Source organism: Electrophorus electricus, chromosome 6 (genome assembly GCF_041902795.1).
Source record: "Electrophorus electricus isolate QZ-2024a chromosome 6, ASM4190279v1, whole genome shotgun sequence".
NCBI classification, from domain to species: Eukaryota; Metazoa; Chordata; class Actinopteri; order Gymnotiformes; family Gymnotidae; genus Electrophorus; species Electrophorus electricus.
In genome coordinates this window covers 8,540,680-8,558,701 of record NC_137502.1, presented here as the reverse complement: position 1 = coordinate 8,558,701, position 18,022 = coordinate 8,540,680, and the positions used below count along the sequence as shown (strand labels likewise).

The 18,022-nt window shown below is 39.0% G+C and overlaps 1 protein-coding gene across 3 annotated transcripts; it reads left to right on the top strand.

Annotated features, from left to right (window-relative positions):
• Positions 1-213: 213 nt before the first annotated feature.
• tcf25 (TCF25 ribosome quality control complex subunit) lies at positions 214-16,967 on the top strand. Of its 3 annotated transcripts, none has more exons than XM_081715283.1 (18): positions 214-543; positions 635-772; positions 1,021-1,095; positions 1,185-1,309; positions 1,420-1,485; positions 1,901-1,983; positions 2,792-2,922; positions 3,022-3,121; positions 3,934-4,027; positions 4,782-4,874; positions 5,025-5,130; positions 5,831-5,990; positions 6,869-6,956; positions 7,114-7,272; positions 10,610-10,700; positions 10,961-11,040; positions 14,189-14,264; positions 15,433-16,967. In XM_081715283.1, the coding sequence occupies exons 1-18, from the start codon at positions 331-333 to the stop codon at positions 15,598-15,600; spliced, it is 2,046 nt and encodes a 681-aa protein (XP_081571409.1). In that variant the 5' UTR covers positions 214-330; the 3' UTR covers positions 15,601-16,967. The 3 variants fall into 3 exon arrangements, with proteins under 3 accessions (XP_081571409.1, XP_081571410.1, XP_026855304.2); XM_026999503.3 differs by having other exon boundaries at positions 215-543; positions 1,182-1,309; XM_081715284.1 differs by lacking the exon at positions 14,189-14,264 and having other exon boundaries at positions 1,182-1,309; positions 15,433-15,604.
• The last annotated feature ends 1,055 nt before the right edge of the window (positions 16,968-18,022 follow it).

Sequence of the window (18,022 nt, the reverse complement as noted above, 5' to 3'; positions counted from 1 at the left end):
TTTTAACTGGACTCTAAAAATCTTAATTTGGTATATATTTGGTTTTGGTTTTGTATACGTTTGGTTTTGTTGAATGATTCCCGAAATATATCAACAGTGCTGTCTAGTGGCCAAAACTCCGAAGAATTTCGCGAACCTGCAAAAACCTATCTTTGTCCCCAACAGGTAGCCGTTTACTGACGTCACTTCCTGTGAAAAGTGAAAGAAGTTCCTTTTAAACATCCAATCAAATGCTCTGTTGTTGGGCTCCTTAATTCGTGACTTGTTATGGTGGTTTAGCGCTTTGGCCCAGGGTCGCAACGAACCAGAACCGACGACCTTTTCCATAAGATGTCGAGCCGTGCGCTGCGGAGACTGAAAGGAAAGCAGAGGGGACAGGAGGACATTGATATAGGAGATCTGAGACTTAATTGTGAACATGGAAAGAATGTGGATCTAGAAGAGGAAGAGAAGGACGGCGAGGTTTCACCGCCGGTCACACAGAGCAGTCGGAAAGCGAATAAGAGTAAAACACAGAAGAATATAAGCAATATTTATGAACTGGTTAGTTCTACACTTGAGCTGATATGGAATCTAACTCTTGTTATCTAACTAGTTACGTGTCTGACTACTTTTAACGTGTGATATATTACAGATAGGCGAAGCTGACAACGATACAGACAAAACTCCGACAGATGAGGAGGCTGCTGTGACAACAAGAAAGCTGGAAGAGAGTCGTGTCAGTGATGGACTACAGAAACAGCCGTGTCCGCTCGAAACGCAGGCCGGAAAGGTTGAACTTACGTTAACATTAAAATAAAGTTCGCATGTGAATTTTGTTTCCCCTAATCAAATATGTACGGGGATCGGGGTGCGCAATTTTATTTTACGACATTCGCTGGAAAGACACGTTAGGTTTAGCTACGTTACGTACCAGACTTTTAAACGTGGGATGTTCTAACCTAGCTGGCTTCCATTAAACTTGTAATGATTAATGAAGGTGTGATGAAGCCCAGTGAAAACGTAACGTATCTTGCATAGTCTGACTGTAGTGGGAAGGCAAACAAGAAGAAGAAGAAGAAGAAGAGAAAAAAAACACCTGCTGGGGATGCACAGGTACAATGTTAATTGAATAGTGTGTCCTTTCCAGGTTATTCACATTTCAGCCTGGGGTTTAGTGTTTTCAACGAATGTGTTCAAAGGAGGAGTCAGGCGCAGGAGATGACATAGATTCATTATTGGAGACCATAGAAAAGACCAATGGCCTGTCACACCAGAGTGAGGAGAGTGGGGCTCCAGGCCATAGGCCTGTGCTTTATGTGGAACACAGGTAAGCGCTTCATCAGACTTGCTTATTAGGGATTTTACTGTTAAAGGCGTGAAGGGGGGAAATGTGTTGTCCTTTGTGTGTTTAATGTTTTCTCCCATTTTGTCATTTAGGAATCTGAATCCCGAGACTGAACTGAAGAGATATTTTGGAGCTCGGGCTGTATTGGGTGACCAAAGGTTGGTTTAATTTCTCAGTTTTCTGTGTAACATGCTATCGGATTGTCTCTCTGTATTGTGATGTCGTCTGTATTTCTGGCTACCTCCTTGTGCGTGTGTGTGTGCGTGCGTGCGTGCATGCGCGCGTGTGTGCACATAGGAGGAGGAATAAAATCAAAACAGATTTATACTTAGGACATATACTTAAAGTTCATCTGTAAAATGATCAGTATGCTGTGTGTTTATTTTTTTCATATAATTTTAATTATAGTGAATTCTTTTTTTCCAATTTATGCAGTTAAGAAGCTATATATAAAGTCTTGATTATGCAATTTGTTGTCCTGATGATGATTATGAGAGACATTAATGACTTGTTGTGCATACTTTTAACAAATGTGTGTGTGTTTGTGTGTCTCTGTGCCTGTGTTCCATCCAGGCCCAGGCAGAGACAGAGACAGTTTCATCGCAGCACCTGGATGACTACGCCCAAAGACACTTGGCCTCGCTTTAGTCGACCAGGTAACACCTGATATGCTTTTTAACACTTTACCAAATGTACTAGTTTCATAAGTGTTGGCAGAGGTCAAGCGAATTCTTGTGCAATGTCATTTATGCATGATACCTAAAACACTAAGGCCAGTTTACAGTGTTTTATTCAGTGGCTTATCTATAAACAGTTTATAAAATCCTTTTTTGCCATTTCCTGTTTTAATGTTAAAAAACCATGCATAAAGTAAAGTCACTTTCTTGGATGCGTTTAATACTGGGGCAGTGTTCACAAATATTCTTCTTTTTAGCCTCTGGTAATGAGATCACTCACAGAGGCTTGTATTGTACAAGTCTTTACCCCCACTATAGTGCTTGGTTCAATGCTGGCTTTGAGATGGACCTGATGTGTTGTTAAAAGTGCTGTCACATTATCAGGGAAGTGAAGTGTCCCAGAGGTTTTGTGTGGTACTTGTGTCTCTGACTTCATTGATTCCACCCTGTGGTGAAGACCCCAGTTCCTATAAATTTAGTTATCATTCTTTTTTTAATAGAGAGCCTACAGTAGAGTACAAAGCCAGAATACACTTAGTACTGACATCATCTTAAAGTTTATTTCATGTAATGATCTGTCAGCCTTAGTGATTTTTTTTTTTTTGGCCTGCTGGGTCAAATGCTGCCGTCTTATAATTCCTGTCTAAATCATCAAATTATTTGGTGACATTTGAGAAATGATAAAATGTCTATGTTGAAGATATTTGAGCTGGAAAATGAAATAATATACCTCATATGTCTTCCCTTTTTTGTTGTTTTTTGTTGTTGTTGTTGCTTTCTCCCTTAGGTATCACTATGAATCTGCTGGAGTCTGCAAATGGTCTCCAGTTCTTTGCATTTGAGCATAGTCGTGATTATCAGCAGGTCCAGTTCAAGTTTTTTGATGCTGTGGAGTCCATGGATCCTAATAACATTGTGGTAAATAGATTGCATCTTCCCCGATGCCAGTTTTTATGTCCGTGACATTATATAAACAGCTGGATTTTTACTGAGAACTAAGAGAGAATCCCTGAACAGGTCCTACTGCAGCTTAATCCCTACCACATCGACTCACTCTTACAACTCTCCGATGTCTGCCGCATCCAGGAGGACCAGGAGACTGCCAGGGACCTCATTGGTAGGCAACCTGAGGCAACCTTTTGAAAGGGAGTAATTTTAGTTATTGCTTTCTTGTTTTAACATTTAGTCATGTATTCAGTTTTTGGAAAAGATGTGGTGTGTAGCTGCATGTGTCTCAGAGGAAGCATGTGACCGCCCTTACCCTCGCAGTTTGGTAGCCGTTATGTAACAGGAGAATTACCTGATGGGTGGGAATTGGATATGTTTAAAACAAAGAGAAAATTCAGGGGAAAAGCTTTTTTAAAAAGTGACCTTTTCATGACTCTTTTTATTTAGTCATTAAGTGAACTCCTTTTACGTCCCCTGATACAAGAACTGTGGCTTGGTTTAGCTACATTTGATTACTATTAGCTTTAAAACTTCAGACTCAGCCCCCGACGCCCAGCTCCCAACAGAGAGAGTATCCCTGTAGGAAAAGCAAACCCCGCATCTTTTTGAGCAGCAGCTCATGCAACGTCAGGGGCAGCGTAACTAGGAGGATAGCAATATCCACCCCTTCTGACCCATAATCAAACAGCACCACTGTCTTTCAGCATGAAAACACCGTACAAGTTAATTCTTTCCAGGGTCCTTAATAAAGATTTTACTGGTAAAGGCTGCAGGAAACTAGTAGAACCTATTAACAAATTAAAAAGTCATCTTGTTATTTTGTTTCTTGATTCTGAAAGCTCTCAGTGGTTCACACAGTTATTCTTTAATCATTGTCTCGTTATTATTGTTTTGAGTGATGATTTTTCCTTTAATTTGCTTCTTAATTTTGTTTTTCCTGCTTTGTCTTACCATGCATGTATGTGTGTGTGTATGTTTAAGAGAGGGCTTTGTACAGCTTTGAGTGTGCATTCCACCCTGTGTTCAGCCTGACATCAGGCACGAGCAGACTGGACTACTGCAGACCAGAGAACAGGTCAGTGCTGTGCCACGTCAAGCGTGGAAATTGACCACACTCATTCTGCTCTTCAGCAAGCATGCTCTAACATTCCCCTCATGCTTTTTGATTTTTAAATATATGTTATTTTGGATGTTGTTTTTAGCTCAGGAATGTCCACAATATACAATTCCACACAAAATAATTCAATTTACGTATCATTCTTTTTTTTATGGGTATTTTTTTCTTCTTTGTTTGTCCAGTCATGTACACTTTAATTACAATTTTGCATTTTTTCTAAGTATCAAGGTTTAGTTAAAGTGCCAGATATAACTGTTTTAACATATGTATCAAATTCTAAACAAAATACATATAATACTTCCCTATAATACAGCTAATTGCATTTTATTATTAGGTCTTTAGTTGTTTTTAGTTTAGTTTTTTTTTTTTTTTGCCCGTAATCAGCTCTTAGATTTCCGTGTACCATCTTCCAGATTTGTGCAGATGTTTTTATTACACATTTTATGCTTTTAATATACGTTATTGAATTGAACTGTGTTTCTATGTTTAAATTTGATATGTTGACTTGTTTTGTGAACTTTGCCCTTTCTGTGATGTCCTTCTGCTTCACTTCCTTTATTTCAAAATGGGTCCAGCTAAAACAGGCTGTTCACAACATTCTCAAATCTTGTGAAACTTGCTCTACATACAGCTTTGACCACCCCAGCCTTGTTCTCGTATAATTGTAGGAGAAATGGGTTTATTTTTCCTCTCTATCCTTTGTCCTCTACAGGGCATTTTATCTGGCCGTGTACAAGCACATGATGTTCCTGGAGAAAAGAGGTTGTCCTCGCACTGCTCTGGAGTACTGCAAGCTCATTCTGAGGTAGATTATTTTATGTGCTTTCTGTGCTTGTTGTTACTATAAGAGTTGGCCTGAACAAAAATGTCTGTATTGTCAGCAGTGTAAGACACTCAACGTGTGTGTGTGTGTGTGTGTGTGTGTGTGTGTGTGTGTGTGTGTGTGTGTATTTAGTTTGGACCCAGATAATGATCCTCTGTGTATGCTTCTGCTGATTGATTTCCTGTGCCTGCGCTGTCGGGAGTACGCTTTCCTCATCCGACTCTATGAGGAGTGGGAGGTGACTATTCCTCTCCAGTCTCAATGTCTATATACTTAGAACGCTGTCTTTTTAAAAAAGGATTCTGATTGCTTTTTTGTTTATTTAATATGGTGTCCAGAAAAAATGACTTTTTTTTTCTTCAAAATTGCATACTGAACAATTCAAGTCTTCCAAAAATCACATTATGTATGTATTGAAATGTACTAGTTTGAAAATCCAAAAATAGTGATTGCTAAAATTAAATAGAATATTTGAACTGTCAGATTCCGACCAAATCTTATTTATAACTGTTTTGTATTATCTAAAATGTATTTACTATGTGGTTTTTCTTTATTTAAAGGGAGTTAAAGTCTCATAGAAAGGCTTAGATTAGCTAGAAATAATATGCAAAATATATGAATGTTTGTTTGTAGAAGTGGCTGGAATGTATTTATTTTACATGAACTTATTCTTAAATTGTTAATAGCCACTTTCTCAGTGAGGTTTTGATGAAGATACAAGCCATGCATGCAGGCCATTTTCTTAAAGTTAAGGGAGAAAAGGGAGCTCCCTTGTTTAGCATAATCTGTGTAACGTTATGTGTATTATTTAATGTAGTCAATGTTTTTCGTGTATTATGTAACACTGCATATGTTTGAAAAAGAGAATAGCTTATTGCAAGCCCAGAATCACATGGTGATTAGCTCTGAATGCTGGGTGTGGCGCTTTGCTGGTTTAGGCTCATCGGAACCTGTCGCAGCTGCCTAACTTTGCCTACTCAGTGGCTCTGGCTTGCTACCACCTGAGTCAGCAGGAGGAGACTACACCAGAGGAGAGTCAGCACGTCAAACTCAGATCAGACCGGTTGCTCCAGGATGCTCTTATTATGTTCCCTGGAGGTGAGAAACCCACACACATACACATGCTGCTACACTGTATACTCCCTTGTGGTGACACCAATGCACACATTGCCACACAGTATGTTGACTCATGGTTACACATTGACACACTGTGTGTGTGTGTGTGTGTGTGTGTGTGTGTGTGTCTCTCCTAGATTTTTAGCCAGTTGCCTGGCTATGATGTGTCTCTTGTTAGCATTGATTAGCAACATGGCTGGGACCACTTGTAATTCAGTGTTCTCATTCATGTTCCTAATTTACAGATATTTAGTGGCGTGCTTTTCTTGCATACACATGTGTGCATCCATGGGGTGGGGGATCTTTTTTTGGACAAGTCCAGGATCTTTCAGGATTTTCCTTATTAAGTCTTTCTAAGCTAGCTAGGATTTTGGCCTTTTTTACACCTTCCATTAACATCCACAATCATGCACAGTCTGCTTATTTAAGGCTATTCTTTAATGCTATTCCATTAAAAATGTTTTGTCTCATTCAGGTTTTTACTTTAAATGTTTTAATAATAATTTTGAATTCAGCTTACCTTTTTGCATTATTAAATTCAGTTCATATTTTTACAGATGGTGCCATAAAGCAGATTTGCAGAATTAGATCTGAACACTATTTTGTATGTGTAATAAAAGATCTGTAAACAAACCTGCTATTAGCAAGAAGCATTATTGGTTGTATACAGTGAAAACATTCATCATGTCAAAAGTGTCACTTGAGCATTTTCAAAGTATTGTACATAACAGCTACATAATAATAGGTACTGTAACACATGAATAATGCATTTGTTAGACATCCTTTGTGTCTGCGTGTGTGCGCGCACAAGTCAGTCTGATGCCATTATCTACAAGATATTGTGCACTTGTTTGTTTCAGTGTTGATGCCTTTGTTGGACCTGTGCACAGTGCAGCCTGATGCTGCGGTGTCTTCCCACGCATTCTTCGGCCCCAGATGCCGCTTGGGGTATTTAATTATTACTTATTATTTTTCATCCCCTATGCATGCTTGCCTTAGTTTCTGAGACATGTGTTCACATTTAGATTAAATTATTATATGAAGTTAATTGCAGTGTTGTAGTTTTAAGTGCTAAATGTGCACTACACTTCTCCATCTTCCCCAGGCTGCCCCCTGCACTCTCCGAGCTGGAGGGCCTGTATGTGGGCCGTTGTCACAGCGTGTGGAAAGAAGCGGGGGTGATGCTCTGGATGGAGGGCAACGTGCAGGAGGTGCTCAGGAGGGTGGACGCAAAGGATCCCATAGTGGAGGACTGCCAGAACAAGTATTAAACACTCTACATCAAAGTCCATTATTGAGTACTTTTGTCAAATTTCATCAGAATTACTTGAGGAATTGCTGAATTACAGCTGTTTTGAATGAAGAAGCGCACCTTGGTAAGGCTGCACAAATGTCACCATGTTTTTGATAAATATTGAGTTTCTGACTCTTGGGAATATTTTGATACCACATGTGAAGATTGGTTAAAAAATTGTTTGACTTATTTGCAAAAGTAGGTTTTCTGAATTTAAATTCTCAAAATGTAAAATGCAATCCATCCCATTTATTCAGTAAGTCCCTGGGAGTGACATTGTGTCACTCTGATCCAAAGTTAGCGCTCTAAATATGTTGCAAAACTGCAAAAGAGCTGAAGCGCCATAATTCATATTTACGAGGCATATTCATACCAAATATGACAGATATCTTCAGAATGTGTTGATGTAAATATATGAAGGATTTTGTCACCATCAGACAACACCCTTTGATGTGATAACCCGCTACATCTAAAACACCCCCACATGCACCATTTGATTAAGGTACTGCAGCCATAGTGTGCTAAAAAGTCAACACTTTTTAGGTAAATTGTTACTTTCAGACATGGCTGATTATTTTAAGACCTATTTTGAGACAATCAGGTAAAAGTCCCAGGACAAGCATAAAAAGTGTGTTGCAAGCAATCAGCAAAACAGAAAACTGTTTTGTAGTCACTTCTAATTTTTAATTTGTCAGTCTGTCTGGGATGCGTGAGTTGAAGCCAGTTACATGTCCCTCAAATGAACCGTCTTCGAGAGATCCATGCTTATCTTATGGAAATCAGCTATAGAAATATACATGGATATGGTAGTGATAAATAGAAAACTTTGTTTACAAGACAAAAACATTTTATTATTTTTTTCACTTCCATTGCCATATGTTTGTTGCATTGGTCGTCATCTACTTGGTTCTCAGCTGTACTGCACACACACTCACTTTCTCTCTATTTCACTCTCTCTCTCTCTCTCTCTCTCTCTGGATCACACTCTCTCTGCTCAAAATCTTTGGACAGAGATGGCTTCTTATTAACATTTTCACGTCCACCTTAAAGCTTAGAAGGCTAATGGCAGATTTTCATTCAGTTTGAATCTAGTAAAGCCATATAGTAATGAACTTCATTAATTTAGGGGACAGTGCTTTACTCGTTCAGTTGTTCTTCTCTGCGGCCCCATTTCTGTCAGCTTTCTGCTGCTTTTTCTCCTTTCTCTGACCCTGTACTTCCCCGCCAAATTGGCAGCAACATTGTTTTTTAAGCATGTTATTTTGTCTCATTTAAATGCTTTTACTAGAAGGCAGTAAACCTGTTCCCCGAAAATGGGTTATCGGAGATATGATGGCAATGCAAATATGATTTCATGAATATTTGCATTTGCACATTTATAGTTTTAAACATTTAATTTGTAGAATCCTCTACAGGTAAACTCTACAGCTGTGAATAAATTGTGCTCAATCTAAACTCAATGGTTATTACTTGACCTGTGGTGCATTGCTGCAAACCACTGTATACAACCCACTGACCCCATCCTGATACAAGGTATTGTATCGGTGCCATTTGTAATAGTTCTAAAAGTTGTAGGCTTGTAGAAAGTCCTTATACAGGCCACTAAAGTTTAATGAGGCTGCCCAATGTTAAGGCAATTAAAGCTTAGTGAAGCTGCCCAATGTTAAGGCAATTAAAGCTTAGTGAAGCTGCCCAATGTTAAGGCAATTAAAGCTTAATGAGGCTGCCCAATGTTAAGGCAATTAAAGCTTAGTGAAGCTGCCCAAGGTTAAGCCTGTAAAATGACTCCTGGAGAAGGGTTTTGATTTGGATTTTTTTTTTTTTTTTTGATTATCAGGTTTATTTGTTTATGATGATGATTGTTTTTGGTTATCGGATAATCCTTAGGAGTCCTCCAACCAGCTTGCCAATAGAAGCAGCATGCAAAATTTCACCTCGATTGAGAAACCATTATGTGCAAAGTATAGTAACCCGTATTGACACCCGTATTGAAGTTTGGTCAGGTACCTAAAAATCAAGAGGCGTTTTAGTATTTTCATGAAAATTCATGACAGTTGGTGAAGCTGTTCAGGAATGACATCTGTTTAAGTAAAGTTTAAATAAAGCACTGTTTAAATTAACAGATTGACATATGACACATTGTTTGTAAATGTCAACATGTTTTGGATATCAAGGTGGAAACTGATGGGTGGGGACTAGTGCAATTCAGCCTAAGCCAAGGATTTATAAAGATTTATTTATTTTTTTGTCTGCAATCTGTCGTTCAGAAGATACAGCACAAACCGTATAATGTTATACTGTAGCACCTCCTTCAGATCAGTCGGGCTCATCTCACTTGCCTGGGTAGCAGGAAGGACTATTGATTGAGTTTCTTGTCTCTAGGCCTTACAGTTTGATCTGCGCAAATTGTTTTAGCAGAGAACAGTAATCTTAAGAAACCACCTGATCCATTACAGTGGGGTCAGGTGCTATATGCTTTAACTCTTAAGAGATGAGAGTCAGATTTGTGGTACATATGTAACATGCTTACCATGTTTTAAATATATCAGACTAGGAATGCGTGTGTGTTAGTTGCATATGACATACTAACAATGATGACTCTCCTATTGAACTCTGTACATCTGTAAAGCTATAAAAGGGAAAATGGGTTATGTAGTTTTTGGAGCCATCTGCTACAGTCATCGGCTCTGCCTGCAGCCCTGAACCTGCCGCTGACCCTGCCTGATCTCCTCTGAAGCCCATCCAACTTGCTCACGTGAAACTGTGGGTCATTGTAGAGCCCCCCCCCCCCCCCCCCCCCCCCATTTGAATAGTTTGTGTGAACCTTAAGTGTAGGTTACAGATTTCATGCCTCTTTTCAGATCCTGTGCTATGGTCCATCTCCCTGCTGCTGACAATGTTTGGCGTTTAAACCTTATATACATTTTATTGTGTGCACATTTCAAAATGTAGCTATAGAAATTATTTCTCTAAGCATTTTACAGATGTGGGTTTTGTTTTTGTTTTTTTTTTGGTTTGTTTTTTGGAAATGTGTAAGATGGTGGGATTTACTCTGTAAACAGGCTTTATGTGACCTCAGCTGGTGAGACTGGTTTTTACCCAGCAGATTAATTTGTTAGAATGCTATACATTAACCTTAGTGTCTCATGGAAGAGCGCATGCTTAAATGAGGTACATAAAGTTTCACAAAGAGTGAACAGGCCATTAGGAACACCCCCCACCCCAGCGATTCTTCCCACTGTTCAGACTGTAGCATGCCTGTGGAATGTGGATGTGCACTGATGCACGTGTGCTCTCTCTTGGTCAGGAGGAAGCAGCGGTACCAGAGTGCTCCCAGGAACATCCACAGACATGTGCTCCTGTCTGAAATAAAAGAGGCCACATCCACACTGCCTCTGGTGAGAGACTGCATGTCCTAGACCAGCAACCAAACTCCCATTCGACCAGGCTCCCTCAGCCTGTCCTACATTAGCCAGAAACTATATGAACAAAAAGCATGTCATCATATTACCATACATTGGTATTTGTCACTACATCCTAGCTATGTGTTTTAGATCCTCTACAAAACAATTGCATAGTCCAGTAGTTCCATTTATTTTACCCTTCTTGTACCCAGTGCTTTCAAAAATAACATGTGATTTTGCTTCATATCCCCCAGGATGTGACCACCCACCCAGTAATGAGTTATGACCCCCTCCCTCCTCTGGATTCTGTAGTCTCCTACAACAGGCCAGAAAGGTAGGGCTAGTGTTGTCTCTCATAATAATACATTGTATTTATATAGCGCTTTTCAAGGACCCAAAGACACTTAATAGCCAGTACAAAAGAAAATACATTAACAAACAAATAAAACATGTACAGTATGCAGAACAATTACAGATAACACAGGACATGGACAAGAGCTGATGAAAGAGTTTAGGTTTGAGAAATATAGACAAGGGGCAAAGATATTTTTTAAGGTTAGATTAGAGAGAGAGAGAATAGAGGTGGAAGAGAGTTCCAGAGTCGAGGAGCACATATGGAAAAATTACAGTCACCATAGCCGTGTAGGCTGGAGAAAGGAACAGTAAGCAGCCCGGCTGAGGAAGATCTGAGGGTGCGAGTAGGAGAAGATCAGACAGGTATGAAGAAGAGACGTTATTTAAGAGCTCTGTAGGGGAGTAGGAGTATTTTGAGTTGAATACGGTATTTTAGAGGAAGTCAGTGAAGATGTTGGAGAATGGGTTTAATATGATGGTGAGAGTGAGTCTGGGTGAGAAGGCGGGCAGCAGTACAATCTGAAGTCTGTGAATGGAGGATGAGCTAATGCCGAATAGAAGAGAGTTGCATTAGTACAAATGGCTAGAGATGAAGGTGTGAATGAGAGTTTCGGCAGCAGACTGAGAGAAAGGGATGACCTAATTTTAGCAATGTTGCGCAGATTGAAAAAAGATGTTTTAACTAGAGAGTTGATGTGGACACTGAATGAAAGCATGGAATCGAGGAGGACACCCAGATTTTGAACCAAGAGGGAAGGAGATACAACCTTAAAAGAGAGAGAAAGAGAACCAGCATTTTTGGAAATGTATTTAGAACCGCTTAGCATGAGTTCATTTTTATCCCTATTTAGCATGAGGAAATTGCACTTCATCCATTTCCTGATTTCTGATTAACAGGTTTCTAACTAATGTTTAACGGATTTAGTACTGAAATAAATCTGCATGTCATCCGCATAGCAGGGGAAATCAAGGTTAAAGTGATACAAGATATGTCCTAAAGGAAGCATGTAAACAATGAATAGGAGGGGCCCAAGAACTGACACTTGAGGAACCCCTTGAGTAACAAGAAAAGTGGAAGAAGTATTGCCAGAGTGGGTAACAGTTAGACACAATGTGAACCATTAAAGAGCGGAGCCATCAATGCGCAGCTCACACAGCTTAGATAGAAGGATGGAATGGCTTATGGTGTCATAAGTCTGCACTTGGATCTAGCAGCAGCAGAATACAGAGAGCAGCAGAATCCACAAACATGGGGAGATCATTTAATTATCTTTATTGAGGCAGTTTCTGTGACCAGAATGGCTCAGAAAGATTGTGGGTTTCCAAACAGTTATGAAGCCAAATGACAATAGTTTGTTCGAGAACTTTAGCCAAGAAAGGAATATTAGAGATCGGCCAGAAGTTATCCAGAGCTGAAGGGTCCAGACCAGATTTTTGGACAAAGGTGTGACCGCAGCAATTTTGTAGTTAGAGGGAACCTGTCCAATAAGCAGTGATTGATTAATAAGTGAGATGAGGAACCAGATCAAGGAATCTGGCTTTAGTTATAAGATTTAGGGAGAGGATCAAGTGAGCAGGATGGTTTTAGACTTCATTAGAACATCAGCAATGAAAGACAAATCAACAGTATGAAAAGCAGAGAGAGAAGAAGGGAACTAGTTCTTAGTTCCCACTAAGAGAAGAAGAAAGAATTACTAGCAGCAGAGGGCTCCAGAGAACTGGTGAACTATTTTTGCAATTATAGATTCAAAAACAAATGTAAGAATGAATCACAGGGAACAGGAGAAGCATCTACAGTGCTGTCAAGGGGTTTAAATAGCTTGATGACTGTTAAGAAATGATGGTGGGAGTTTTTATCATCACATAATGAGGCAGGACAAATGGGTAGATTCTAGCAGTTTGTAAAGTATCTCTGTAAACAGGTGCTGCTTATAAGCTTCATTAACCGTCGGAGTATTTCTAACCGACGACCAGTCTGCTTCATGGGGCGTAGTTCGTTAGTATACTAAGGGGAGGAAGAAATAAGGTACCTTTTTAGATTTTAAAGGGGCCAGTGAATTAAAGGACTCTGAGAAAGCAGCATTAAGCAGATTAGCATGATCCTCAGGAAAGAGGGAGCAGAATCAACTGGCAAGGCAGTAGAAATAGAATAGTTAAGAATAAGAGAATCAACAGAATGAGAAGAAGAAAATGCATCTTTGATTAGACTGATGAGGAATAGCCAGGGGAGCTGTGAACAGAATAAGCCTGTGATCAGAGAGTGGAAATGGTACAGGACAGAGATTCAAACCGGCTAAGGAAGAACAGCAGACTAGGTCATGAATGACCTTTGTCATAAATGGCAAAATCTACATGTTGTATCAGCTAGAAACAGTCCAGTAGTGTGAGGAAAATCATTTGTGAGGTTAAAGTCAAGATCATTTATATGCATATTAAAGTCACCAACTAGCAACAAGCAGGGTGAACTCGAACACACGAGTGTGAGAAGTTCAGATAATTCAGAAAGGAATGACACAGGTTTTGGTGGATGATAGAGTAGCACTGTAGTTACAGGACTAGAATTTTAGAGCCAAGTATTCAAAAGATGTAATGGATATAGGCCTGAGTTCTGTGATGATGATGCAGTAGAGGGAGGTTGAAGTTGGGTGGGGTTTGAATGATGAAAGGTATAAAAATCACTGCTTGTTGCCACGTTTTGGTTAAGAAAAATGAAGAGAAATGGACGGTTCTGTTGCGGAATTGTCTCGAGCCCCGATGAACATGGACGCGTCGACATAGTATGCCAACTTTTACTGGCAGTTACAGCAGCAGCTTTAGGGAGGCAGTAGAAATTAAGTTTCCCCAGTTCCCCAGCAGTGTCGGACAGGTAGTGTGGATTAAATGGGAGCTCTGGACAGTACTGACGATGGACAAAGCCAGGAAGAAGCGATGGTTATTAATAAGCCAAATAAGGCCTTTGAAGGATGGATTGGTCTTCCTTAAGTAGATAACAGGAGTGTAACCCCTTTGCTTAACATTTTTATTTGTTTCATTTCCATCTTCCATATCCAATTCTTTCTTTACTTTATTGTGGCAACACCAAACCATGTTTAATGTTAAGGATTTTTTTTGCTGCAAATATCCTTCAGGCAGAATGCGAGAGCCTCAAATGAGAGCACCTTGTCTTTGTTATTCCGCTCCATACTGCCAAGCTTCAACCTGCAGGTGAGTGCTGCTACGTTCTTCACACAAGCGTCATTATTACCATACCACCTAAAGTTATGGGGTTGTGGTGGTGATTGTTGTTGTTGTTTGGTTTTGTGTTCAAGTTGCTTAAGAAATTAAATAACTGGGTGCTTACAATTAAATGCTTTATGTCTCCTACCAAATAAGAACACTTTGGGCAATCTCACAGCAGTCCACCACACTGGAGCTCAGGTTTTCTTCAATATCAGTTTGCACAGTTGTATTTATAAACTGAACACTCTCTTATTTTTACTGAAAAAATAAGGATTAGGATTACACTGAGTTTTTAGGATTATAAGAAATGTTGCAGCATGTCTGTATGGGTTTGCTGCTCATTAAAGGTAGTTCACAGATACTTGTGATGTGTAGTTAGTCATATAGTGGTAAGTGTGTTTTGTTTATTACAGCTCTGTGATTATTCTTAATTAATTCTAATGTATCTTATGACTTAAATCAAGTGGTAAACAGAGTTTCATGCTGAATCTTGAAAAATAACATTTTGCAGTCTTACCTGGCAAGCATGTCTACTGTAAAATAACATTTACTTAAGGTTTTTTTTTTTTTTTTTTTTTTTTTTTTTTCTTTTTCCCCCCTGAATCTAAATTTAGAGAATAGGCTCAGCTTGAGATGAGCAAACATTTCAAACACTGTCATGACTACAGGTCTGCTGAGTAGAGTCCTCATAATTCAGATATGATCATGGCTCCATCTCTGGTTCGATCTTTCTTCTCATTTTTTGTACAGGTTAGGGTCACAGCATTAATTTGGTGGCTTTTTATATACATAACATTTAACTTTTTATCATAAGTACACCACTGCGCATCTTTGTCCCCTCACTTAAAGTGTCACTTTTTAGAAGCTTTTCACACATTCATTGCTGAAGAAAAGGTATTCAGTATTATGTACGCTGTGTTTTCATAGAAAATGAAATTGACTATTGCTGCTGCTGCTGTGTGTGTGTGTGTGTGTGTGTGTGTGTGTGTGTGTGTGTGTGTGTGTGTGTGTGTGTGTGTGTGTGTGTGTGTGTGTGTGTGTGTGTGTGTGTGTGTGTGTGTGTGTGTGTGGCCCATTTAGTGTTGACCCAAGTATTAGCGGATTCATAAACTATTCTCTGTTGTTGTTGTTGTTGTTGTTGTTTTGCTCTTAGGGTGGACAAAGGCCCGAGGATGGCCTAGAAGTGGCACGTGCTGGGCGGGAGCTGAACCAGGAAGTGAATCGACTGATGGTGGCCATGAGGGACATGCTGGCTAATATACAGTTCCAGGAACCACAGAGGGAAGACAATCCGGACCGAGATGAGGAGGAGTGGGACTGAGAGCAGGAGAGGGACAGTGATACTGAGAGAAAGGCAGACATTGGTGTTAAAGAGAGACAATCCTAAACTAAATGTGGCTTGAATTAAAGAATAAAGAAAAAAGTTCATGGAGGAACAGTACACTTGCAGACTGTATATTGCCATTGATTGTCTCCTGCACAGATTAAACCTTATGTTCTCTAACAACTATAATTGTTAATGCCCTGAATTTTCCAGACCTTAAGAGAATTCCCCATTTATATGATGCTCAAAGTTGAAATATTTCTGCATATTTTAATCCTGTTTCACAGGTATCTTAGAGGCATTATCGATAAGAGAATTTTGACTGCCTTGGTATTGCATTGATGATTTGAATGAAACAGAGAATGCACTGGAAGATTAGTGTTCAAATGGAACAGTGTTTCTTAATTTCACATTGATCATATTTAGAAAAGATCCATGACATAGTAACGGAGTTACCTCTTACTGATCACGTAGATAAAAGCAATGTGTCTGCATTTCATTATTTAGTTTCACATGAGAATGGGAGTAAGGTTCAAACAGTTTGCTTTTGCTGTTGCTGTTTGCTGTTGTGGTAACCGTGTACATGCAGAGGTATACATCAGGCTTAATACAAACAGACTACCTCTTCTGCCTAATTCATATTACCCAACTCTGCGTTCTCACATTGCTTTTATAATTTGACACATTCATGCACAACATTAGGCAAAGTAAAACAGATTTAAAACCCACCACCAATCAGGAAACCGATTATATGTAAATAAAGCTCTGCAGTTTTTAGGACATGTCATAGTATAAAATATGTATAATTTCAGTTTTGATGTATCCTTTATAAAAACGTATTAATCTTTAACCGGATAAACGTGTTTTTTAAAAGCGGATTTTGGGAATTGTAAAATATTAATGATGCATTTCACAGTGTTAACACAGATGATTTTACAATATTAATATAACTTGTTTGAGCTGATGTGAAAGTGTATTGGTTCGTACTGTGAGGAATGTAGTCTGAATGTCATTCTTTGACTTTAAATAATATTTAGCAGTTTCAGCTTACATAAGAAGTTGGATCAAACAGTATGTTCGGTGTGTGGTTATCACAAAAGTGTAGAGATATGTAAATACCTTTGGTTCCTTTCACTGATCAAAGATGTTATGGGATTTGGATGGCAGGAAGCTGCAAGAAGTTGTTCCCTGTGAGTGTAGCCCTAAGACATCTTGTTTCTGGAGAAAGGATACAACATTCAATCATATTTAATTGCTTAATTTTAATACACCTGATAGATCTGCAGCTTTGAATATACTCTGCATTTGTGCACCGAGAAGCTAATGTATTATATCAATGTATTATAATTTCTTTAAATTTCAAATTTATTAGTCATTAGTGTTTTATTCCCCTTTTTACTTTTGGATACAGTCATTAATGAAGTTAATGTCTTAACATTAAATCAGTTTTCTATCTGATAAACTGAGTTGTATAAAAAGGCCATACTCACACAAAAAAGGCAGTGCGTATTCTTAAAGTCCACTGCATTTCTCAGTCCTCTCCAAGAAGGCACATGATTATTTATTAGTGTTGGTGGGGGAAGTAGCTGTGAAGTGCTGGCTTTGTTTGTCAGTTCACCTGGAGCTAAAGGCTGAGTCACGAGGATTGTGTTGTCGCACTGAGGTCAGAACAAGTGCATCTCCAGGCTTCGCTGTATGCTCTTAAAGTCTCATATGGCGTCATCCACATCTTACTGCTTAAAGGTGTACCGTGTTTAAACCAGAACTCAAAAAATGGAAATGCTTGAGTTTGGCATGCTGCAGTCCAAAGTGGAATTGGTGGATCTGATTCAATCCAATTCCAAGTGGACACGACTTAAAACGTTTCTTAGAATCTTTATGTGTTTTTGTGTTTGTAATAAAGACAGAGAAGACCAAGTCCAGTAAAGATAGTTTCCTAAACAGAACCTTGTTATTTTTATTAATTTTATTTAAACAAAGTGAAAACTGGCTACCATATATTTTATACCTCTGAGAGGGAATCAGTATTAAAAATGCTCACGTTTCTGGCTTACTATCATAGAAGGCATATATTTCCTATAGCAATTTGTGGTGCTTTCACCTCTTACAAATATTTCTACTTTCATTTTAGCTAGCTGTGGGTCTTGGAGGAAGTCATTGGCAATTTAGGTTCCAAATGCTATCATGGACTGTCTGCTACAGCAACACAACTATCATGCGGAATGGGAGCATCATTTCCACCTTTTGTCACTCAGTTTCATTTCTCAAATTTTCAAATTGGATATTCATGTTAACTTCATAATAACAGATATTGTGAACATAAACACATGATGTATTTGATTGAAGGTGCAGTCAGTAGCACATTTAGAGCTAACATTCAGCTATCCATCCAAAGTGATATGACCAAATCAATGCTATT

What these genes read in the sequence shown, in the direction of transcription:
- tcf25 (XM_026999503.3), top strand. Translation starts at nt 331, where the DNA reads ATGTCGAGCCGTGCGCTGCGGAGACTGAAAGGAAAGCAGAGGGGACAG. An exon ending in CACCTGCTGGGGATGCACAG is followed by an intron (nt 1,096 to 1,181) that starts GTACAATGTTAA and finishes ATGTGTTCAAAG; the next exon opens with GAGGAGTCAGGCGCAGGAGA. An exon ending in TGCCAAGCTTCAACCTGCAG is followed by an intron (nt 14,265 to 15,432) that starts GTGAGTGCTGCT and finishes TTTTGCTCTTAG; the next exon opens with GGTGGACAAAGGCCCGAGGA.